At 46.3% G+C, this 24,778-nt stretch overlaps 2 protein-coding genes across 2 annotated transcripts; both read left to right on the top strand.

Annotated features, from left to right (window-relative positions):
* Positions 1 to 3,562: 3,562 nt before the first annotated feature.
* On the top strand, positions 3,563 to 5,664 carry TEX12 (testis expressed 12). Its single transcript, XM_079326846.1, has 4 exons — positions 3,563 to 3,602; positions 4,156 to 4,261; positions 4,358 to 4,409; positions 4,642 to 5,664. Exons 1-4 carry the CDS (start codon positions 3,597 to 3,599, stop codon positions 4,784 to 4,786), a joined length of 309 nt encoding a protein of 102 aa, XP_079182972.1. The 5' UTR covers positions 3,563 to 3,596; the 3' UTR covers positions 4,787 to 5,664.
* Positions 5,665 to 8,996: 3,332 nt separating this feature from the next.
* On the top strand, positions 8,997 to 23,436 carry BCO2 (beta-carotene oxygenase 2). Its single transcript, XM_079326882.1, has 12 exons — positions 8,997 to 9,200; positions 13,112 to 13,325; positions 14,368 to 14,579; positions 15,437 to 15,552; positions 16,867 to 16,969; positions 18,070 to 18,198; positions 18,285 to 18,445; positions 19,371 to 19,538; positions 21,264 to 21,401; positions 21,574 to 21,756; positions 22,093 to 22,203; positions 22,434 to 23,436. Exons 1-12 carry the CDS (start codon positions 9,113 to 9,115, stop codon positions 22,545 to 22,547), a joined length of 1,737 nt encoding a protein of 578 aa, XP_079183008.1. The 5' UTR covers positions 8,997 to 9,112; the 3' UTR covers positions 22,548 to 23,436.
* Positions 23,437 to 24,778: the final 1,342 nt, after the last annotated feature.

Here is a 24,778-nt window from a genome sequence, read left to right as displayed (position 1 = left end):
ACGGTGCTCTTTTCTGACTCCCTGTGGTCCTTTTTGGCTCTTCAGGAAGTATAGCAGAGCGATGGGAGCCGGGAGAAGAGCAGGATGCGGGGCAGGAGCAGAGGTGGCTCTCAGTGCTCCTTTCTGGCTCTCAGTGCTCCTTTCTGGCTCTCAGTGCTCCTTTCTGGCTCTCTGTGCTCCTTTCTGGCTCTCTGTGCTCCTTTCTGGCTCTCTGTGCTCCTTTTTGGCCCCGCAAGAGCAGCAGCCGGGCGATGGGAGCCGGGAGAAGCGCAGGATGCGGCACTGCCCAGTCAGTATCTGGGCTGTGCCCAGGCTGCCCGGATTAGGATCGGGGCTGTGCCCAGGCAGCAGGATCGGGGCTGTGCCCGGCCAGCAGGGTCAGGATCGGGGCTGTGCAAAGGCAGCAGGGTCAGGATCGGGCTGTGCAAAGGCAGCAGGGTCAGGATCGGGGCTGTGCAAAGGCAGCAGGATCGGGGCTGTGCAAAGGCAGCAGGGTCAGGATCGGGCTGTGCAAAGGCAGCAGGATCGGGGCTGTGCCCGGCCAGCAGGGTCAGGATCGGGCTGTGCAAAGGCAGCAGGATCGGGGCTGTGCCCGGCCCGCCCGGTCCGACCCCGCCGGGGATGCCCCAGGCGGAGGGAAGCAGCGCAGCCGCGGCGCTGCCGGCTGCGCTTTATAGCGGCCGAGGTGGGGACGTTTCCCAAGGTCTCTGCCTACGTCCGCATTTTCACTCCGCATTTCCCCACCTCGCTGCCGAGCCTGCGCCTATCTATGCAAATCCGGGGTTACGAGAGTGCCTTGGTGCCGCTCGGTGTCACGCTGATGTCAGCGGGATCTCCCGCTGCTCCAGCAGCCTGCGAGCCAAGATGTGACGGCAGCTTTGGGGCAGGGGCTGCCCGTGCCCCTCCGGTTTCCCCTTGCTGGCTCCTCCCTGTTTTGGGGTTGCAATCAGCGCTGCCGGTGCTCGGGAATGCCGGAGTGTCGGGATTCTCCACCTTTGTGCATCCCTTGGGCGGTGTCGCCCCGTCCCTGCATCCCGCGCCACCTCTGGAGGTGTCGAAAGCACCGAACGCTGGGACGGGACACTCCCTGAAATCCAGGGCAGCGAGCTGGGGAATAAATAATTTCACAATTTTTTACACCGCCGCGCCCGGATTTGCTGTTTCTAACGCTGCGGCTTGGTGGGTAAATTGAAGAGCCTCGGGTTATGTGGATGATAAAAACGCCCCAAATCCCCACATCAAACCCAAACCCAAGTCTCCAAAACATTATCTCAGATGTCCACATGCCTTTTACTGCTCTTGGAGGTGAAAAAAAAACCACCCAAAGTTCGTAGGGAATGCTTTAATATCTGTACAATAAACATAAGGAGGTGATTTTGAGGTTAAAAGCTCATCTTTCAACTTTATTTGAAATGGTAAAGATAAAAACACTGCCTCTTTTACTAATAACCCCGGATTTTGGCTGGTTTGGCTAAAAATATTTTTCAATATATGTACTAATACTTTATAATTTAAGTTCAAATACACATTCAGATAATTTTTTATTTTGTATTAGCTGTTGGCACTAATAATTTTGGCCTATTGATATTCCATACAAAGCCATCAGGAAGGAGGACTTGGCCTTTCATGTCAGCCTTTGAGCCTTAAAATTGAATTAATTCATTGAACACATTGAATAAAAGGCATTTCCTTCTCTTTTGTTCACATGTTTGCATTTTTCAGGAGCAGATCTAACTCATACAATAGCTTTTGTGGTTTAAACTTTAATTTCTCCTGGAATTTAAAATCTCCAGTCTTAGAGGAACTGCAACCACTTTTAGAGTCATGGCTTAGATAATTTTGCTCCAATTTTAAAGGAACTGGAACTCCAGTAAGAGTGAACTCTATTCCCATAGAAAAAATTATTTTAATGTTACTTTTAATCTGAGTTTTATTCACAGTCTATCATATCCATAAGATAATGGAAATGAAAATTCAAATGTTTAATTTGTTTTACTTCATGTGGTCTGTTAATAAAAACTATTAATGGTGGTAAAATTAAGCAAACACATTAAGAACATTTTCCTAACATGTCCTGTTTCTTAATGTTCAGATAGTAATGCTAATAACATAATTATCTATGATACATTAGATAATTAAGTTAAGTGGGCCACGGTTGCTTAGTAAAAGTTGTTTCTGCTTTGAGGAAGTTTTTAGTTCTTCTTTCAGCAGTTTGATTTCTCGTGCTGATATTTTAATTTCCTATTTGGATGATGTATGTGAGATTCTTTCTTCTCTTCAAAACAGAAGATAGAGAGAAAAAGGAGGGGGGTAGGGGAAAGGGAAAAAAAATCCCAACAAAAACAAGCCAGAGGCAAACTTTACATAAGATCACATACCATAACTGATCATAAGATATGTAAAATAGCATACCATAACATAAATCACATAATATGGCAAAACATGAGCATAAATCCAGATGGTGCCATGATTAATTTCACTGTGGTGAACAACAACCTGATTTAGGAAAGCAGCGACTTGCTGAGCTGTTTAATCTCCTTGAATGCTGAAATTTCTCTCCTGAATTGTTGAGTCCCGTTGGTTCCTCTTGCAGAGGTCACATTTCTCAGTGACATCAAACTGTCGCCTACAGAAGTGAAACACAACCTCGGGAAAATAGAGTTTTATTCTGTGTTTTTTTAGAGAGGGAGAAAAAATGGTCTTGGCAGCGGTGTGTCGTGGTGGAGTCACTCATTTTTGTGTTATGCATTTTAGTGTCATTACTCATTTTAGTGTTTTTGTGCATTTTATGTTATTCATGTCAGTGTTTTTATACATTTTGGTGCCATTACTCACTTCGGTCTGTTACTCATTTCAGTGTTACTCATTTTAGCGCCCGGTCTCTCCTATCGCCCTCATTTCTACCTCGCGTTTTGAGGCAGATCCATCGAGCACTAAACGCATCCCAAGGATTTCCTTTAGAAGGTGAAATGTGACGGGAAAGCTTTGATGAACTGTGCAAATCTTTAATTAATTAATAGATCCGCCCGGGCCGGAGCCGCTGCCCCTCCGGGCGCACCTCGGGCCGCTCCTGGCCGGGTAGGGCTCCGACGGCGCTGCCAGCCCTTGTGTCCCTTGTTTCTCATCCTTGTCACTTATTTTTGGCCCTTTGTCGCTTTTTTTGGTCCTTTGTCCCTTTTTTTGGTCCTTTGTCCCTTGTTTTTGGTCTCTTCTCAATTTTCCCTTGCCCCGCAGGCGCGGCCCCTCACGGCCCCTCAGGGGAGGCCGCATGGCCGGCGGTCCGTGCTGGAAATCTCGGTGCCCTCAGGCTCGGGGGGATGATAAAGGATAAAGGGGATGATAAAGGATAAAGGGGGATGACAAAGGGATAAATCCCCGGGATATCGGGTTCGGGCTGCCCCGGGCTCCCCGCCATTCCCCCGCCATTCCCCGCCCTTCCAGGCGCCGTCCCCGCCGTGAGGGGAGCGCCATTGCTCAGCGCAAGGAGCAGCTGCAGCTCTGACAGGTTTTTTATTTAAACATTATCCCCAGCAAACACCGCCTGCTTTTCGTGAGACTCGCAAAAAGCGGATAAGGATAGAAATAAAAGCCAAAAGATGGAGGTGAGAGAAATCCCCTCATCTCATACTCTCCTCTGGAGGCACAGACACCACGGCACTTCAGGGAGGTTTGGGGGAGCAGAAATGACTTTGTTGGGAGAGGAAACCACAGCTTCTCCAAGGGCTTAAAGCTAAATAAAATTGGGTATACACTGGGATGTGTTTGTGCAGAACTTCTTGAGAGCAAACTTCTGAAGCCCACCAGCTTTTACTTATATACATCTATATCCTTATCTATCTATCTATCTATCTATCTATCTATCTATCTATCTATCTATCTAGATATATATATCTCATATATCTACAGGTATGCTGCATATATCAGTATATAGATATAAATATGTGTGTGTAAATGTAAATAAATGTGTATATATACAGAGATCTCAATCTTTCACTTCCCACCCACTCCCCAGGATGCTCACTATGCTGTGAACCCACTTGCATTTTGCTCCAAAAACACCCTCATAATCTTTTTAAACCTCTTCTTTCTCTCAGCTAAACTCTTTGCAAAGCCTGTTTAAAATTTTAAATTTTTCCTAATGTGCTCTGCTGTTAGAAGGAAGCTTCAGAAAATCCTCACTTGTCTGAAAAAACAGATTTGGCTCCTTCTGAGAACTCACAGTCCCTTTCTGAGACTGAACCACTGGAAAAGGTTTTAAATGGTAATGTAAATATACTGTAAGTAAGTATGGAATGACCTAATTTCATGTTGACATTCATCCACATGTTTAAATTAATTTTTTTTTCACTCTTAACAGAGATGAGCGAAGAAATTATTAACTTGTTATCAAAATATGCTCACCTTGTAAGGCAAGTAAACTTGGTGCTATTTGCACAGCAGTTTAAAATTTCTCTAGATGAGATGGATGGGTGGCTGCAGTTTAGGGAAATTAACACTGAAAGCTGTCAAACAAAGATCTTGAAAGAAAAATGCTGAACTGGGTATTGATAGACAACCCATTTTAAAGAAAAACATATAAGTAGTGAGAAAGTTAATGGCATTAGCATTGTAGAATTTTAACTACAGATTTCTTCACTTTAGTACAAGAGCAGCGTTGGATTCTTCTCATGTCCAGGAACTTGATGAGATCTTAAAACAAGCCAGGGCCATAGAAAACCACTTAAAGCAGAAAAGGGAGATGCTGAAACAGAGGTTCACTTTCATTGCCAATACTCTGCAAAACTAAATGGAGTTTGTTGGGGAAATGCAGAGCAAGGTTGTGTTTGTGTGTGAAAACAAACTGTTATGAGTGTTGTCTTGTTTCTTGTATAAATATTTGTCATTTCAGGAAACTTCCAACAAGTTAAGCAGCTACTTAGTGTTTAAATACATAGTGTAGTTAGTAAAAACAATTCTGAATATCTGTTTTAAATCCTGTGAATCAAGGGATTAAGACATTAAGCCATGTTAACCCATTAAACATAACAAAAACTCAATTTCTGTGAAGCAGAAATTTATGATGTAAGTGGACGGTGATCTCAGATTATTTCATGTTAACAATTTTCTGGTTACAGTTTGTTGTTTTTTTTTCCCTTTCTACTTTAAAAAATGTTTTTGTGCTAAAATCTTAGTAGAGTCTACTTGCAATGTTATTTCCATTTTGTCTCAGAATGTAAACGGGCTGAAAAAGATCAGCTTAGAAATAAGAGAGTTCTATAAAGAACTTTGAGGAAGTATAAAGTCTTAATTTCAAATGCATTGTCACACTGGTGCATGTCTTACATTTCAAGGCCATGTTGATACAAAACATAATCAAAGCTTTGCTGTTGATGTCAATAAATGAGTAGATGATGTTACCATGGTCTAGAATGACAGTGTTAATTTTGTTACCTGGCTACATGAGTGGTGTTTGCTGCTATTCAGTTTTTCTGAGAACACTGAGCCCTTTTTCTTTCTTGTCATTTGATGCTGTTAGAAAAACAAAAAAAAAGATGAAACACAGACTGCACAAAGCACGGGGCTTATGCAATAAAGAGAAGTGCTGGAACAAGCTACATTTCCATCTTCACCCAGGAGTGTGCAGATTTCCTCCTGAAATCCTCTCAGACCTAATCCAGCCTCCTTTCCCCCCGTGCTGAGCTCACAGTGTGTCACAGTGCCACGATTTAAACAAAGAACCAGAGGAACTGGGGAGATTTAGATCCCTGAAGATGCAGATATGTCCTTAGCAGGATTTTCAAAGTGCCTAAGCGTGGTGTAAGCGCCTTACACGCTTAGGAATTTTGGAAAATCCCATAAGGTGCCTATCTGCATCTTTAGCATCCTAAGGCTTTCCAAAGTCTCACCACTGCTCTGCCATCACATTTAGATGTCTCCTATTTTTTTTTTTTTCCCTGATGTTCTCATGCTCCTCTGTTTGTACTGAGAAAAGGGGGAGATTTAGGAAGTGACATTTTCTGAGCTATTGTGCTGTTTGTAAAATCCACGCCCGTCTGTAGTGGTGACACAACCCAGAGTTTCAAATTGACATCTGACATTTAGCCACAGTTCTGTATGAATAATGAAGAAAAGTGACACAAATTGAGTTACTGAGGAGCATCTGCCTGTTAGTGCATTTTAGCTGTTTGTGCTTGAGGAAATCCTGCTGCCTTTTTAGATTATCTCATTTTAGTTTATGTGGCCAATATATCCAACTAGTATTAAATGTCAGAACTTACATTTTGAGATAGAATAATTTCATATGCTTTTTCCCTTAGGAGATCAAGCAGCAGTTTGATCTATTTAAAAACTTCATAAAATCCAACAAAAATGAGTAAAACTTCACTTTTTAAAACAATGAAAGACTGCTTAGTGCATATCAATCCAAGATATATTCTCAGAATGATGGCTCTTGTTTTTTTACAGTGATTTATACAGTTGGTTCTCATTCCAATGTTATTAATTGGAATGACAATCAATAATAGATTGAGATCTCTGGGATAATAAAAGGAATTTAGAATTTGAGAAGATATTAAAATTAAAGTCAATGAGTATGTCCACAGTAACTTAGGTGATCTTATGAACAGTGTAGTTATAATTATTAAATTTTTTAAATTACTAAGAGCAACACAGCTTCTGGTTTTGCTGCACAAATACAGGTAAGGATATATAGATATAAACTAAGTAAATGAATTAAATATCTATTTTTAGGTGTGAAGATTTAGATTTAGATATAAAGCCAGAGCAACACAGCTTCTGGTTTTGCTGATGAATATAGGTGAAGATATACATATATTATAAGTAAAATTAGTTAAATATCTATTTTATAGGGTTTAGGCTTGAAATGGTGAATTCAGAAAGTTTGAAGCATCCATTTAAAATAAGCCAGCTTGTCTTCTTGTGAGGTTAAATAGTATTTCATCAGTGAAAATACATTAATCATACATTTATCTCTCCCTCTTTTAAGGGGAGCTTTCCACAATTCCTGTGCTGAAATACAGAGCACTTTTCTGCTGGCTGCTCTTTAGTGTTCCACTCAGTATTTTAATATTTGGACACACTCATTGCACACTATTTCCCTTCTAAACCATTAAAAAATTAAAGTTTATCACTTTGCTGTTTGACTAGAACCCATCCACCCTGAATGATGCTGCTGATCATCCCTCTGATAGATTTCAGTGTTCATTGGGAGAAACTAAATTTTCCACCCCCATCCCTTTCCCAGTTTTACTGTTGGAGGTTTGCACAGAAAATTAATTGGCTTTAAAGCTGCTAAATCTGATCAGCAAAGCTCAGCTTAGGGAACTACGTTTTCTTTTAAGCTTCTCCCCTCCTCGTTTAAGCTCCAGCCTATAAATTAACAAGAAGGTCTAAGATGACAGATCAGTGGCAGAATATAAATGGATTTTTATCTAAAATCTGGAAGCATCTTAGAAGAAGTTCCGACCCTCTTGGAGTCAAGGGGATCTTGACACCCAGCTTTGCATTTCTGAGCTTATTGTGAATTTCTTCACAGGCTGGAAAGTGTAAGTGATGAAAAACTCAGTTCCTCTCATTGCTCTTATCTAAAAGATAAAAGTGGGAAATAACAGATAATGCAGAGAGTTTAGATAATCAGAGATGAGATCTCTTTGCTGAGAAAGGCTAATTTTGACTGTTTAGTTAAAATGAAACTGCCTTTTAGCACAAATGTGGCTCAAAATAGAAAAAGACCAGATCTAGTAGGGAATAGAGGTGTTTTAGGCTCAGGACATTCTATTCAGAACAATCAAAATTCAACTTTGCCAGTGGCAGAATGTTTGACCTTTGAATTGTCTTTGAAGGTGGCACTGGAAAAGAACAGAATGAGCATTTTGCATCACCAGGCAAACAGCCAGGAAAAAAAGGCAAAGATCCATAACTCAGCTAAATCCCATCCTGGAGAAAATCTGGATGAAATTTCTTAACTATGACTTGGATAACAATAAATTAAAATAAAATCCTTTATGAGAATAGCTGGCTTAATATGGAAAAATTACCAGTGTGTGCAGCCTGGTGTAAGGTGATTGACACCATCGTGTATATAGAAAATAAAAGCAATCAGCAAACAAATGAGTTAAAAAGTCAATTATTACTTTTTTTTTCCTCATAGATCAGCTTATGTGGTATTGTAAAGTGATCTGCTTCCAGCTTTGCTTATTCCACATTATCCCAAATGATTTAGAAAACAGACTTTAGAGGATATAATCTATTTTTTAAAGAGCAGCAGACTAGAAGTTACAAATGCATCAACAACATACATGAAAAATTCATTGTAATCTCAAGAAGATGAAGGGTTGAGTGGAAATCAATCAAGATTTCCAGAAATAATAAAGAGCTGAGAAAAGATGATCTGCGGGAAAAGGTTGGGTTGTCGAGAGAAAGCCCAGCTCAAGGCAGGGCATAGTGAGAGAGGAGTTCTAGAAACGCAGGGAGGACAGGAAGAAATCAGCTTAATCCGCAGCAGGTTTCAGATGGGAATTAATCTGTCTGTGGAATGGGGTCCCGGGAGTGCTGCCCTGCTCCCTCCGCAGGCACGGCACAGCTTTTAAGAGCTGCTTGGTGACACGGAAGAAATGTCCCATCCCAAATCCAAAGCGCTGGCAGCCCGAAGGGAGGAGTCTGCCCCAGGCCCGGCTCAGCAGAGCGCGGCTTACCCTGCCGGCTTTGGCACCAATATTCCCGAAACCCTGAGGCTCAAACAAAACTAAACAAAACCATCTCGCATCGCAAGTCTGGGAGGTGAACAGGAAGGCGAGGTGACGGCGGTTTCCGAAGGCATTACCTGGGCTCCCGGCCGCTCTGCCGCGCACATCCACATCCCGTTCTCGCCTCTCCATCCTGCTCGGAGCCTTTCCCCGGGCAGGGCAGCGCCCCGGCGGTGCCAGCTCACCTGTGCCAGGTGCAGGCAGGCTTTGCCCGGATGCGGAGCGGGCACGGCGCTGCCGCGGGCTCGGCTCTTATTGTGAAAGGATGACGAGAAGAGCGCTCACCTCTCCCACCATCGCTGCCTCCTGCCCTGGCGCCGCTACCTGCGCCCGGCCGCTCCCAGCCCGTGCCTTCTGCCCTCCCGAACATGTTGGCCAAAATCCTTTTGTCCGCCGCCAGCCTCCTGCTCGCTCACCTGCTGCATTTCCTCTGCTCTTTGATGCAATTCATTCCAGGTAAAACGCCTTAAAAACGATCCTTTCCATCCCATCCCCTCGCAAAGGGATTGTGCTGCCGCTGCTCGCACGTTTTCTATTGTCGGAGAATCGCCACCGAGCCGTTTGAAGGTTTTGTTAGGCGGCAGAAAATGTCTGTAATTTGTCGGATAGATAAACGGCAGAGGCGAGGATTACAGCAGATACAGATGGTCTAGGGCAGGAAAAGCAGAGCACGGCAGATTCTCTGTGCGAGGCAGCCAGCTGGAAGTGGGCAGGGAAAACCCAATTTTTAATTTGTAGCCGCATCCTTGCCGGAGATTTAACCCGAGCGTGCAAAAAGCTGAACTGCCCCAAAGGATTTTGTATCGCAGCCCCATTCTGCACTTTGTGTCATCGTTGCACAGCTTGAGCTGCCTTTTGTTTGGGTTTTTCGTTTCTTTGTTTTGTTTGGTTTTGTTTGTTTGCGTGCCTGTTTTCAGAAATAATGAACCAATAAACATCATGGCCGACCTCACGGGAATTTCTGCTTTTTGATGGTAGTGGTGGTTTTGTGCCCTTTAAATTCAAAGCCTTGCTTCCGAGGTATCCAAAGAGCTGGAAAAAAAAAAAAAAAATCTCAAATCTGCCTTGTTGTGCCATCCAAGTGCAGACTGTATTTCTGCTGGGCAATCAAATCTATTTCATGTGTCCGAGCTCACTGTCGCCTTTTCCTTCCCTCCCTTTGAGCCTTCCCCTGCTCTTTTCCTTCATTTATTTTTTCCCCCTTGTGTTTTCTGTCGTTTCTTTCGTGTTTTCCTTCTCTCCTCCGGCTGTTAGCGGGGAAGTGGGTGCCTGAGCCCCTGGCCATGGGCAGCCGAGCTGCACGGAACAAGGAGCCCGGCACGGGCAATTCCCGGCGCTCCCAAGGCAAGTGCGGCCCCTTCCCCTCGGAAATCCCTGCGGGACTCGGGGCACAGATCCAGAGCTCCAGTTTGGGGAAAACTGCTTTGCTTCTGTGTTATGCCGGTTTTATAGGGAGCAAAACACAGCCCGTTGCCAGAGGATTATTCCCAGTTTGGATGATCCTCAGGGAAAACAGAATTCTTGCCTCACTCTCCCTGCTTGAAAAATATAATGAGCATTCGATTTGCTAACTTTTACCCTTAATTCTGGATGTTCTTCTGAGTGAATCAATAAAACTGTTTGTGGAGAGGTGGTTCCTGAGCCTTGGATTTGAACCTGTAGGTTAAAATCAAAATGGCTTTGCCATCTCCTGTGTGATCCCAGTGTTTGCAAATGGTTCTGCCATTCACTATTGTTATATTTAATGTCCAACTCGCTGGTGTTGAATTACAATTCAATCTCTGATTCATGGCGACTGCAGCCACAGCAGCTTTCTCTTTGAGAGCCTGGCCCTTCATCCCACCATTCCTGGATATAAACAATCAATAAATAATCAGTGCTGGGCTGTCAGTTTGTACGGGGCACTGAAATCTTGGCACACACAGGGAAACAGGAGCTGAGCAGAGTGGCACCCAGCATAACTCTGAAGAGATTGGTGGAAAGTTACAGCTCCGTGCTTGGCACTGCCTCTGCTGGGATGTGCCAACAGCCTTAAACCTGTGTTTGGATGTCTGAGGGAGGATGGAAACTGTGCTGGAGAAATGAGGCTTCTGAGAGGGCAGGTTGTGATCTTGTGCTGCTTTTCAGATCACACTGAGAGCCCCACTGGGGCTGTAGAGCTTTAATTGTGGATTCACGTTCTTCCATCTCAGAACGTGGCCAGAACAAAAAGAGTCATTTTATTTACAAATATTAGAAACCAGTCTGTCTTCTGCCTTCTTCAGAGAGAGATTGGTCCCTTCTTGGGGAGCTGGATGTTGCAGAGTTTTGATTTATGACTAAGCTTTCCCCTGTTCTGCATTCCGTGTCCTCAATGCATTTGAAGATAAATTCAAAGATATATTAAAGATAACAGTTATTATTCAAATCTGGTTTTGTTCCATAGGGAAGATATGTAGGACATTTTTGACTTCCCTCCTCCCAGCTATTCAGAATTGTCTGCATGACTTGTCTTGCTTCTGGAAGCTTCTGTTTTGGCTCATCTGGGTGTTGGGATTTGCTCTCATTCCTGCCAGGATCTTCAGCTCATTTGAGTGATGGCAGAAGAAGAAAAATATTCCATCCCCTTGCTTCTTTCTCCCTCTCTGGCCTGGCTTTGGGGCATTCCCCTAAATATTCTCGTCGGTTATAGTCTGTTCTATTGAAAGTCCACTTTGTAGGGGATGCCTTGGAATGAATTCTAAGGAGATGAGTTCTAACTAGATCAGATTTCAAGAGGGATTACTGAGATGATCACGTGAATGGTTATCACAGGACAAGGACAACAAAAAGAACTTGGCTTACTTAGCTTAGGAAGTGATATTATTCTTCACCCTAAAAACAACACAAAGAAGGGAAAATTACCAAAACCACACACCAGAGCTGCCAGAAAAACAAAAAATAACATCCTTTGGTAAATCCAAAGCATTTTCTGATCATCTGGACAAGCTGTTATCCAAAGAGGGAATAAATAGCTGTAGACATAATAATTTTTAAGACAGAGTTCTTATAGAATAATTTTTGGGACAGCAGTTGGGAGGGGTGGATTCAGGGGGTCTTTTCCAGCTCTGCTCAGGTTCTTCTGTGGAATGTGTCTTTCCAAAATTTCCACTGACCGTGTCCTCCAGGAAGTTTAGCTGTGGTGCCATGAGTCATGCCAGCTTTATTTCTGCTTGGATGGAAAATATCTCCTTGCAGATGTGCTCCTCTCATTCCTTAATGCATATTTTGCACCTCTGCAATCCAAATCTGCACTTCTGCAAACACTTCAGGGATCTAAAGGAGGATTTGGGGATTGGCATGTCAGAGAGCTACACTGGAATCTTTCATTTTATCTTCCTGCAATCCTAACACCCAACCTGTGGGGTTTTTTTGTGTAGAGAAAGGAGCTCAGAAGATTCTGCCTGCAGATATTCTGTCTGAAATAGAGAATTTCCTCTGGAGTTGTCGAGCAAAGGGTTTTAGAGGAGGGAATTTGGGCAGCAGCTCCACTTGGTCACCTGGATTAAAGGATGCAGGCCAGAAACAGCAGTGAAAGAACAAAAAATCAGAGTGAATTCAGTAACAGCCTGGACTCCATCCAGTGTGTGGTTCCTGCAGCAGCCCTGGGTGATGGAGTTCTGCCTGCACCTGCCCTTTTTGAGCAGAATTTCACTGCTCAGCACTGCTGTGTGCTCGGGGACAGCAGCAGGATGGGCAGTGCCAGCCCGGGCAGGGTGGCACCCCCAGCTAAATCCACCTCAGCAGCTAAATGGATTGCTCAAACAATCCTTGTGTTGATGAGGCTTTGCAAACCAGGCTGTGGGAGCCAATCACTGCCATCACTGGCCAGCATTCCAATCACTTCATGCTCTCCTGGGGCTTTTGTTCTCCAGCTGGGACTGAGGGGGGGTTATTGAGTCAGAGCAGGCTCCATCAGGGATGATCCCTCTCTGCTTATTTCCCTGCCAAACCAAGCTTGTAAATGTTTTGTCCTGCTTCACTTGTGTTCTTCAATTTTTTAATGTTCACAGTTATTTTTTTTCTTGTCTCAGCTGTTTATGAAATGAATCCAAATATTCATTTCTTTGTTTAAAAGAGAACTTATCATCTTTTCTATCATCTTATATTCTGTTACCTCCTTTGGACTGCAGAACTAGCGTCTCTTGTGGATTAACTAGAGCAGAGTAAAATCCACATGATTTTCAGCTCCCTCTGTGTTGTGTGGATTTACCTTGAGCACCCACCACACCTTGGCAGATGCTGAACACTCTTCTCCCTGACATCCAACCTCAAGACCCAGCATTTGTCACTTCATTCCAGCAAAAATCTCAATTCCCTGCTTTTTGCTCTCTTTGCTTTCCTTGCAGGTTTCAAGAATTACCTGCCCAGCCCATCCAAGGAGCAAATCCAGGCAGGTGTGTGCCACCGACCCAGGGGGCTGCAGTGCATCTCCCCCTTGGTGCAGAGCGTGGAGGAGACCCCCGAGCCCATCCCAGCCAAGATCAAGGGACACATTCCCAAGTGGATTAATGGAAATCTGCTGAGGAATGGCCCTGGCAAGTTCGAGTTTGGCAATGACAAGTAAGTCTTCTTTATATGAATTTTTTTTGGCCTGAACTCTGCCTAAACCTAATATTTAATTTCTTTTCATGTAAGAGAAGGAAGAAATATCGATGTCAATCTTTTGAGAGCCGTTGCTCCCTCATTTGGGATCTATAACAATATATTACTATATTTATATATTTATAACATGTATTTCTTTTAAACTTATTTATTATTAAATATTTAATTACTTATATAATCATTTATATTGCTGTACAGCACAGCACAAACTCTATTCCCTGTGCAGGAGTGGGTGCTTTACCCAAAAAAACCTTCCACACAGAATATTCAGACATCCCATCCCACAGCTGCAAATATACTTTTGTCTTGTTGTGTTTTGCTGAGTTTTGTCTTGTTTGGTTTGTTGTATTTTGTTGTGTGGTATTTTGTTCTGTTTTGTTGTATTTTGTTGTGTTTTGTCTTGTTTTGTTGCATTTTGTTTTGTGGTGGTGTGTTCTGTTGTATTTTGTCTTGTTTTGTTGCATTTTGTTTGTTTTATCTTGTTTTATTGTGCTGTGTTGTGTTTTGTTGTGTTTTGTTGTGTTTTGTTGTATTTTGTTGTGTTCTGCTGAGTTTTCTCTTGTTTGGTTTGTTGTATTTTGTTGTGTGGTATTTTGTTCTGTTTTGTTGTATTTTGTTGTGTTTTGTCTTGTTTTGTTGTATTTTGTTTGTTTTATCTTGTTTTGTTGTGTTGTGTTGTGTTTTGTTGTGTTTTGTTGTATTTTGTTGTGTTCTGCTGCGTTTTGTCTTGTTTGGTTTGTTGTATTTTGTTGTGTTTTGTTGCATTTTGTAGTTTTTTGTTCTGTTTTGCTTCGTTTTGTCGTGCTTTATCTTGCTGTGCACTGTTCCGTTCTGCTTCATTTCGTTTTTTTTTTGTTATGTTTCACCCAGCTCTTCCCCCAAACAACACCATCCCTCTCTCACACCTCAACAAACCTTACAACCACCTCTCCCAAACCCCACCAAACCCAACACAGATGCTCATGCAGCACCCACCTCCCCTTTCCCTCTCTGCTGGCAGGTTCAACCACTGGTTTGATGGCATGGCCCTGCTGCACCAGTTCCAGCTGGCCCATGGCACAGTCAGCTACAGGAGCAGGTTCCTGCAGAGCAGCTCCTACCTGAGGAACAGGCAGCACAGTCGCATCGTGGCCTCTGAGTTTGGCACCTTGGCCATGCCAGACCCCTGCAAGAGCCTTTTTGGGCGCTTCCTGTCCCGCTTCGAGCCCCTGAGTAAGAGGCAGGATGAGAACTCGTCAGATCTGCTGGGAGGAACTTGTGGTTGGGTGGAAAGGGAGGTGTGAGGAAGTCTGGCAGACTTTCTGAGAGCCTGTGTTTTTCTTAGAATATGACCCAAGCACCAAAATTATGCAAATTGGTGTCAGGCCCGGCTGGGGGAGGCAGAGTTTGATGTTTTAATGCCACTTCAGCTTGCTCAATTCCAGATCTTTTTTTGCAAATTTCCCAAAGAAGGCTCTCCCTGAGGGAACATCCTGTGCAGTGCTGATAATGAGCATTACACCCTGGTGTTCTACCTGAGACCCAGCTTTGCCCTTAGAACACCTTGCCTTGCTAAGCTTGTAGGGTAAGTGGGCTAATCCCTCCCTTCCTGGGCTAAGGGGCAGGAGATTATTGAGGAGGGTGAGGGATGGTGCTGCACAGGAATGGAGGTTCCAGGACCTTTAGGATTCTGTGTACGTCAGGGGAGAAAGAGGCTTAAATGCAAGCAAAGTGTTCCCCACTAAAACCAGCCCAGGGCTGCAGTGCACAGCTTGCTGCTCTTGCTGTCACCATCCCATTTCTCTGTCCCTCCTGCCGTGTCATCTGTCCCTTCCCTCATGGTGACACCCCCCCCAGACACTCCAGACCCATCCCAGCTCCAGCAGTGATTCCCACCCCTGCCCTTGTCCCTTTAACCCAGCCTCAGCTGCACAGACAGTTTCCCTTTGTAGATTAGTGAGATATTTCCAATCAGTCGCACAGGGATTAATGTCACTGCAAATGGGTTTATTTGTTTACACACCTCTAACTTGCCATAATGTGACATGAGCTGCACAGAGCTGTGCACAACTCCGGGATTTCTCTTTCAGAGCCCAGTGACAACTCCAATGTGAACTATGTGCTGTACAAAGGGGATTATTATGTCAGCAATGAAACTGTCTTCATGCACAAGGTGGATCCAGAGACGCTGGAAACCAAGGAAAAGGTGTGGGCAGGTGGGGTGGGGGAGCTGGGGTACAGATGGAGCAGAACACACCCTGCTGCATCAAGGGGAGCTGCAATCCCCAAGGAATTTGTCTGGAGCAGCATCTCTGTCTTTGGAGTCCCTGGAGAGGCTGTGCAGCAGCAGCTCTCGGGGGTGGAGGTGCAGTCACTGCAGGCTGGGCACAGCTGCCATTTCTCCTCTGCTCTCCCTGCTTGCCTGGGCTTGTCTGCACCTCTCAGCAGGGCAGGAAACAGCCTTTGCTGTGTGCAAGAAAAAATGGACATTGCTGATCTCACATCTGCCTTTTCCCCAGGGCTTTGCTTTCCTATCAATTCCCTTCAGCTGCTTTTTACACCTCAAGCTTTGCACACTCCAAAGCTGCCCTTGATCTACCCCCCTGCTGCAAAGGGGAGCTTCAGCTGCCACTTGGTTTCTGCATCCTGCTGAAAAATGACCAGAACATCAGAGGAGTTTTCCCCTGTGTCCTGTGCATCTCCACATTCGGGTGTGACAGAAGGAGCTGCATGTCCCCCCTGCCTGCACCCTCAGAGGGGATTTGGGCTGGACAGATGTGAGCTGTGGGAGGATTCTGCCCTTCCTAACTCAGCATTTACTGCTGGGCCTGTTTGAAAATGCCAGCTCAGAGCATCCCTCAGCCTGGAGGAGCCACTGCAGGAGTCCCTGCAGGACCATTTGTGAGTCAGGAATAAACTGTGTGCACAGCACAGCCACTGAGGAGTCCTGGGTGATTTGCCAGCTGCTCAGTTTGTAAATCAGAATGCATGCAGAATGAAAAGACACTTGGGGATTTTTAGGTTCAGCTTTGTTGAACCACCTTGTCATAAAGTGAAAAAAAATCCCCTCAAGCATTTTTTTTTAGATGCAGACTGCTATTGTTTTGGCTAAGTGAAGGAATGGAAAGGATGATGTCACATTTCAATTCTCTGGTTTGAGATGCCTTAAGAGGACCTGGTTTTCTGAGCTTCCAGTGACAAAACTCTTGGAGATTTTTTGGGGCAGTGACTGTCCCTTCACTGTGCTTATTATGGGCAACATTCCCACTGTGCCAGCACTTGTACCATAAAGAACATCTGTGTCTTCCAAGGAACATCTTCTGCTTTATTAGTCCTGCTTTACTGATAGAGAAATATCCTTATTTTCAAGAATTCCAGGAAAACTGGAGGCAAAATTGAGGCTGGACTCCAGACCCCACATTATTAATAATGAATAAAACCTGCTCTTCTTCCTCACACTTCCACAAATCTGACACTTAGGAAAATTCTGCACTGACTAAAAATCTTTTGGCATTTGCAGGTGGACTGGAGCAAGTTTATTGCAGTGAATGGGGCCACAGCTCATCCCCACTATGAGGCTGATGGGACAACCTACAACATGGGCAATTCCTATGGGAAGCATGGTGAGCTGGGAGTGCCAGGAGGCTCTTTTGGCCACTCTGGTTTTCTGGGCACTCTGGTTTTTTGGCCACTCTGGTTTTCTGGGCACTCTGGTTTTTTGGGCACTCTGGTTTTTTGGCCAGGGTGTACAGGATACCACCCAGGTGCTGCTTCAAGGAGCAGCTGTTGAAGAAACACCCAAAAAGACTCAAAATTGCTGGTTCAGAGTCCAAATGTCAGTCTGTCCCATAAAGCTGCTTCCCCTCAGGATTTAGTTTCAGATGATTCTGGCTTTGGCCTGTGAATATCCAGCAGATTCTCCTCTTCCTGTCCCAAGCTTTGCTGAAAAACAGGAGAATGATGTTTTCAAGTCCCATCCTTTTTGAAGCCTCATCTGAAGAAATTTAACAATTAGTCACGTTTTTCACTTACAATAATTGGTTTTTGGTGAGCACTATAAGGGTTTTCACAGGGGAGAATACAGAATTTGTTCTGGTCACTTGGCTGTCCTACAGCAAAGCTGAATTTTATGGGATATTTTCCTCCTTCTCAGAACTCTGATCCTGCTCCATCCAGAGGCTGCTCAGAACTGCCAGTCCCTGTCAGCTGTGTGAAATCCTTCTCTTCCAGAGGCCTCTGGAAACAGCCACTGCCCTTTATTGTGATCCCTCAGGCCAGCTCCACATTTCCCCAGTTTTTGACCATTTTTATTTCTTGTTGCTTTCATTTCCTTTTGGCCTCACAAAGTCCAGCTCTGTACCACATGCTTTTTTCAGCTGGACACACCAAACTCCAGGTTATTATTGTCATTATTCAAAAGTGCCCTCATTTCCTGCTCATATGCTCAGGTTTATTAAATGAGCATCAGCAAGGCTCCAAGTTTTCATTTCCTGTGAGCTTGGTTTTCATCCTGCCCTGTTATTGTAGGAGAGCACTGCAGGCAGAGCTGGAATTCTCCCACATCCTTTTAAGCTTCCTTGTTTTTTTTCTTTTGGTAGATAAATCCTTTATAGAATGTTTTACTGCCTGTTGGGTTTCTGCTTGGCTTGGGAGTTTCAAATATTCCTGGGGAGCAGGAAGAAGAGAACCTGAGTTTGGTTTGAACAATTTTTTCCTTTTTCAGGATCCAGCTACAACATCATCAGGGTGCCCCCACAGGAGGCAGGCCAGGGGGACAGGCTGGAGGGAGCCAAAGTGCTCTGCTCCATCCCTCCCATGGACAGGGCAAAGCCATCCTACTACCACAGCTTTGGTGAGAGTGCCCCCAAATTCGGGGACAAGGAAGGGCTGCCACTTCTGCCCTCACATTTGGGTGACATCCCTTCCTTCTGTCCTCAGGAATGACTGAAAACTACATCATCTTCATCGAGCAGCCCCTCAGGATGAACCTGCTGAAGATCATCACCTCCAAGCTCCGGGGCAAGGCCATTTTTGATGGGATTAACTGGGAGCCCCAGTACAACACCTACTTCCACGTGGTGAACAAGCACACTGGGGAGGTGAGGGGGGCTTGGGACCCTGCAGCAGGTTTGGGACTTCAGATCCCAAAAGTAGCAGCCATGGGGAGTTTAAGGGTCAATCCTGATGTTACTGCAAAAAAAAAATTAAAGCAGGGATGTATGATTGGGTGAAATGAAGGGAAGGGAAGGGAAGGGAAGGGAAGGGAAGGAAGGAAGGGAAGGGAAGGGAAGGGAAGGGAAGGGAGGGAAGGGAAGGGAAGGAAGGGAAGGGAAGGGAAGGGAAGGGAAGGGAAGGGAAGGAAGGGAAGGGAAGGGAAGGGAAGGGAAGGCAGGCAAGGCAAGGCAGGCAAGGCAAGGCAAGGCAAGGCAGGCAAGGCAAGGCAAGGCAAGGCAAGGCAAGGCAAGGCAGGCAAGGCAAGGCAAGGCAAGGCAAGGCAAGGCAAGGCAGGCAAGGCAAGCAAGCAAGGCAAGGCAAGGCAAGGCAAGGAAAGGAAAGGAAAAGGAAAGGAAAGGAAAGGAAAGGAAAGGAAAGGAAAGGAAAGGAAAGGAAAGGAAAGGAAAGGAAGGAAAGGAAAGGAAAGGAAAGGAAAGGAAAGGAAAGGAAAGGAAAGGAAAGGAAAGGAAGGAAAGGAAAGGAAAGGAAAGGAAAGGAAAGGAAAGGAAAGGAAAGGAAAGGAAAGGAAAGGAAAGGAAAGGAAAGGAAAGGAAAGGAAAGGAAAGGAAAGGAAAGGAAAGGGAAAGGGTATAAAAAGGTCACAACCTGGGAAAGACACACAGCAAGGCAATAGTTTGGGTTTTCTTCTAGTTTTGCTCCTTCCTGGCTTGAAGCAGCCCTTTTGTGGTAACACAGGGACAGAATCTGAGAATTCTTGAACCGCCAGGAACGAGAGGGGTTGAACTTTGGGGGAGAGGATGAGTCTGGGGGCTGTGCAGAGCAGAGCAGCTGCCCCTGTGCTCCCTGCAGGTGCTGCCAGGGCTGTGGTGCTCCAAGCCCTTTGTGACCTTCCACCAGATCAACGCCTTTGAGGAGGGGGGCTGCGTGGTGCTGGACCTGTGCTGCCAGGACGAGGGCACCAGCCTGGCTCTGTACACGCTGCAGAACATGAGGAGGAGCGGGGAGGGGCTGGACCAGGTGAGATCCCTGCCTGTGCTTCCCCAGCAGCTCCTGCTCCAGCTGCTTTTAGGGTCTGTAGAATGGAGAGCAGCGTGGGGACAGCACAACCACAACTCCATAAAAACTGGAATGATCATTTGATGCTTTCTCTCCTTTTAAATCTCTCTGCCCTTGAAACTCTGTAAGGTCTGTGTGTGACACAGAGCTCTGTAGCCTGGCAGAATTTGTTTTGGTTTTAATGACATTTTAATGACATTTATTTTCCTCATCCTTGTGTAATACAATTTTCCCCCAGGAAATTATGCAAAATAAGTTGTAGTGTGATTTCTAAATGGGAAAAGAAAAAGGAACCCTGTTCTTTAAAGCATTGCTTCAGAAAAGGAGCAGTTTTTATGAAAATCACAGAAACACAAATACCACGGAAAGCCCTGCACTGTTCCCCACAGTCACCTCAGAACAGCACGTTCAGATCAACTCTTTCTTGTGTCCAGCCCTGTGAAAAGCCCCATTTCAGTGTGAGGGGCATTATTTTGCATAGGTCACACATGGGAAAAGTGGGGGTGCTTTCAGTTTCTCCCCCTGGGGGCTGCTGCATGTCCAGACAGGGCTGAACTTCCTCTGTCTGTGTCCTCTGCAAATGCCTCAGCCCTGACCTGAAAGGAGCACAGCTGTGTCCCATTCTGCTTCCTGCTGCCATCTATTTTGGGGTGTTCTCAAGCGTTTTTGGAGCATGTTCAAGTACAGCAGAGTGTTAATCCCAGCTCTTTTTTTGTCCTTCTCTAAGTACAACCCAGGGGGAATTTGATGTGGCTGAAAATGTCCTGGTGTCAACACTGGGGCTGTTTCCACATTCTTCAAGTGACAAGTGGCTTCACCACCACACTTTACCCACACACAGAAGAGAAATTTCAGAACAGAATCTCAAACTTTACTGCATCAAAAGCCTTAGGAGGGTCTGGGCATGGCTTGTCTCCTTTCCCCAAATTTGCTGGCTCACTAACCCTGGCAGAGTATTTTGTCTGGCAGAGTTCCTCTGCTTACATGAACCAGAAAAGTTTTGAAAACAGGGTTTCAGGATTAACACATGAGATTAAAGTGAAGTTTCACAACTGAACAGAAGAATTGCAGATTGGAGTAACTGAAAGACACCAAAATAGGGTCCTTGTCTATTTTATTTATATGAGAATATGACAGGTTAAACTTGGCTTGAGCAGAGCTTTAGTGGCAGTGGTGGAATCATCCCTGTCAATGTGCTGAGGGTCTGCCACACTGGGGGCTGCACTTTGTTCCCCAGGTAAATCCATCAGCATTCCCCTGGGCTTCAGCATGGGAGGGGGAATCCTGCAGGGATCCTGAGGGCACAGAGCTCTCCTGCTTCTCCACAGGGATGCAAAGCAACATAAGCCTGTTCTAATTAAATAAATCAGTGCAGTGTCTGTCCCACTGATGGATTTGGAGATAATGATCTGATTTTCATACCCAACTCAGCATTAATTTCTGTGAGAGCAATGCTGGCCCTTTTAAATCTTGTGGTTTTGGTTTCTGCTGTGAATTACTGGAATGTGCAGGGAACTTCTCCTTTCCATTATTTGCTTTACCTTACCAGAACTTGGTCAAACACATGAGGAAAAAAAGAAGAACAATTCAGGGGTGTCCAAAACTTCAGAATTGTTCCCCAAAAGTGCATTTGGGCTGAAGTGTCTGTCCTCTGTCCATCCCCAACACTCTCTGTCTCTCTAACAGGTTTATGCCTCCATCCCCAGAGCCTTCCCTCGCCGCTTTGTTCTCCCTCTGGACGTGGATTCAGACACACCCGTGGGGAAAAACCTGAACCCACTGCCTCACAGCCAGGCAGAGGCTGTGAAAGGTGCAGATGGCAAGGTGTGTGCCAAACCAAACCACACCAAACCAAACCAAACCAAACCAAACCAAACCAAACCAAACCAAAACAAACCAAACCATAAATGCGTTTATGCAGCAGCTGGCGGGAGCAGCTCTGCTGCCCTGTCCGAGCTGAACCAACCCTGCTGTGATTTCTGCACGTTTCTCCCAGGTCTGGTGCACACATGAAAATCTGCACCCCGAGGGCTTTGAGCAAGTTGGGGGCCTGGAGTTCCCCCAGATCAATTACAGGGGGTACAATGGCAGGAGGTATCGCTACTTCTACGGCTGCGGCTTCGGGCACCTGGTGGGAGATTCCCTGATCAAGGTTGATGTGGAGACCAAGAATTTCAAGGTGAGGTGGAGTCAGCTCATCCACTGAACTGGGATTGAAGGTGTGTCATTTACTGGGGGCTTTGTCCAGATGAGATTCCCAATTTCATCCCTCGTCTGGCACCTTCTGAATGTGGCACAGTCACCAAACAGGAGAGGATGGCAGCATCACACTCCTGGAATGGAAAAAAAAAATTAATTGAAAGGTTGAACTCTAAGTTTCTTGGAGCACAGAGCATTTCCAGGTGCCTTTGTGGGGAGCACTTGTAACTCTGCTCACTGTAGCAGACAAGTATTAATGCAATGAAACTCATCCATATGTCCCTGGAACTCATCCTTGTGTTGCTGTGCTTGCTAGATCTGGCAGGAGGAGGGATCCTACCCATCAGAGCCTGTGTTTGTGCCAGTGCCTGATGCCACAGCAGAGGACAGCGGGGTCATCTTGTCTGTGGTGGTCTCCCCCACTGAGGTAACTTGCTGGCAGTAGTTTGTCAAAGTCACACAGCATTAATTCGCTTTTTAAACCTCAAAACCCGAGTTTGAGGTTCCCCAGAGTGTCTGGCTCTGCCATGGCCAAGCACAGGCAGTGCAGGCAGGAGTTTGCTTGGTGTTTCCTGGTGGAACCTGTGAGTCTCAGTGCTCTGGGCTCCTGCTTTGAGATTTGTGGACACTGACTCTGCCCTTCTCCCCCTCCTGCAGAACCAAAGTGCTTTCCTGCTCGTGCTGGATGCAGAGACCTTCCTGGAGCTGGGGCGAGCAGAAGTCGGGGTGCCAATGCCTTATGGGTTCCACGGCATCTTCACTGCCCACTGAGGGACTCCTGGGCACCTCCTGGGACTGGGGCTGAGCCAGCCTCAGGTGAAAGCTGCTGCTTCCACCTCCCACCTTTCCCTCATGTCTGGGATGAGGAACTGCTTTTTCTCCACCATAACCTCCTACATTCCTAACAAAACACAGGGAGGCAAAGCCCCTCTGCTCCCACAGCCACTGCTTTATTGACATTTTTGTCACTATCTTTGCTAGACCAGCTATAGCAGCAGCTCACAGAGGATGCCAGGTTGAGGCTTGCAAGGGAGAAAATGGAAAGTGAGGTGACCAACCCCTTCCTTTGGCAGCAATGTGCTCTGAGGGGAACAGACCATCCACGCTCAGGGCTGGGACTTTGCCTGAAATATGTAAAGCAGAAGAGAGGAGTAAAAGCCAACGGGTGACAGGTGGGGCCAGTGAAGGGGAGGAGATCCCTTCATTGCATCCAGGTTGCCTTCAGGGGACTCCAGAGGGAAGATGCAGGCACTCACAGCAGCTGTGTGTATGTTTTTTGCTGTACCATAGCAGTGCCCTCCAAAAAAAACCTTGGGAAGTTTCTCCTTTCTTTCCCTGCTCTCACACAATCTTGTGGATGTGGGGGACACATCTTCAGAGCAGGACACAGCTCTGCTGGCTGCAGTTCCTGCCTTCCTCCCAGTTCAACCAGTAGGAAGCAGAGAGCTCCTCTCTGGCCTCAGTATCTCTTTGGGGTTAAGCAGAGCAGAACAAACTCCATCCCCCTGTGTCATCCAGGCTTCTCCAGCTATTGAGCTCTGGGGTGCAGGTGAGTGGGTGAAAAGTGAAGACTTCCATTTCTTCATTGTGACAAGCCTGAAGAATTATTGGAATCATTTCCTTGAGTAATAAACGAGCTCTTCCACCCTTGGGGCTTCACCTCCTCTGACCTTCCTTCACCTTCCTCACAGGTCCTGAGAAAAGAAAAAGGATTTTACCTCAGGGTTTTGGGATAGGCAGGGGAGGCTCAGCCAGAGCTGCTCGAAGCCACTAGATGGCAAACAGCCCCCGTTGGTGCCGTGCAGCTCTGCCCTGCCGCCTGTGTCATTGTCACATCCCGGAGCTTTCCCCCAGGACCGGCACACGGTGATGCTAATGATGCCAAGAGGGGTTAATGGAATTCAAGCACCACTGGTTCTCTTTTTAAAGTTTTTAATCGTTTTTTTCTCGTCGAGGTGGGAAACACAAGGGGATCAGGGACTCGGGTGCTGCCTTGTGTGAATGAGAGCAGGGAGGGAGGGTGTCCTGCCGGGCACAGCCCGGGCTGTGTCCCCAGAGCTGCCGGGTTTAAAGCTCGGCTTCCCCCGCACTAAACCCGGGCTGGGCACTCGGGCTCTGCTCTCCTCCCGAGCCCGTTGTCTCACACCGATCCCGCCCCCACGCTCGGAGTTTGGTTCCCATCCTGACAAATTCAGGTTCACTCCGTTATCCCAGGAATTCCCGGGAATTCCGGGAATGTACATTCACACCCTTGCAGCACGGAGACATCCAGGTTCTCGCCGTTCTCCCAAAGCTTTCTGAGAATCACCACGCGTTAAGGATTGCTGTGCTTGGATCCCATGAATGTTTTTACCGGGGTGCACTCCTGCAGGTGTGTGCACAGCCATCCCGGGTCCAACAGCGACACAGGGGGACAGGAGCATCCCAGGGCTGAACACGGGGGAATTGGAGCATCCCGGGGCTGAACACGGGGGGATTGGAGCATCCCAGGGCTGAACACGGGGGGATTGGAGCATCCCGGGGCTGAACACGGGGGGATTGGAGCATCCCGGGGCTGAACACGGGGGAATTGGAGCATCCCGGGGCTTAACACGGGGGGATTGGAGCATCCCAGGGCTGAACACGGGGGAATTGGAGCATCCCGGGGCTGAACACGGAAAGATTGGAGCAACCCGGGGCTGAACACGGAAAGATTGGAGCATCCCCGAGTCCGATACCGGCACAGAGAAACCGGAGCATCCTCGGGTCCAACACTGACACAGAGGGACCGGAGCATCCCCGGGGCTGAACACCGGGAGGAATTGGAGCATCCCCGGGTCCAACACCGGCACGGAGGGACAAGATTATCCCCGGGGCCGAACACGGGCAGGAATTGGAGAATTCCCGGGTCTAACACCGGCAACCGGAGCATCCTCGGGCTGAACACGGCAAGGAATTAGAACATCCCGGGGGCTGAACACGCGGGGATTGGAGCATCCCGGGGCCGATACCGGCACAAAGGG

This window comes from Erithacus rubecula, assembly GCF_903797595.1.
Source record: "Erithacus rubecula genome assembly, chromosome: 25".
Classification (NCBI taxonomy): Eukaryota; Metazoa; Chordata; class Aves; order Passeriformes; family Muscicapidae; genus Erithacus; species Erithacus rubecula.
This window is presented reverse-complemented; position numbering and strand designations above follow the sequence as displayed.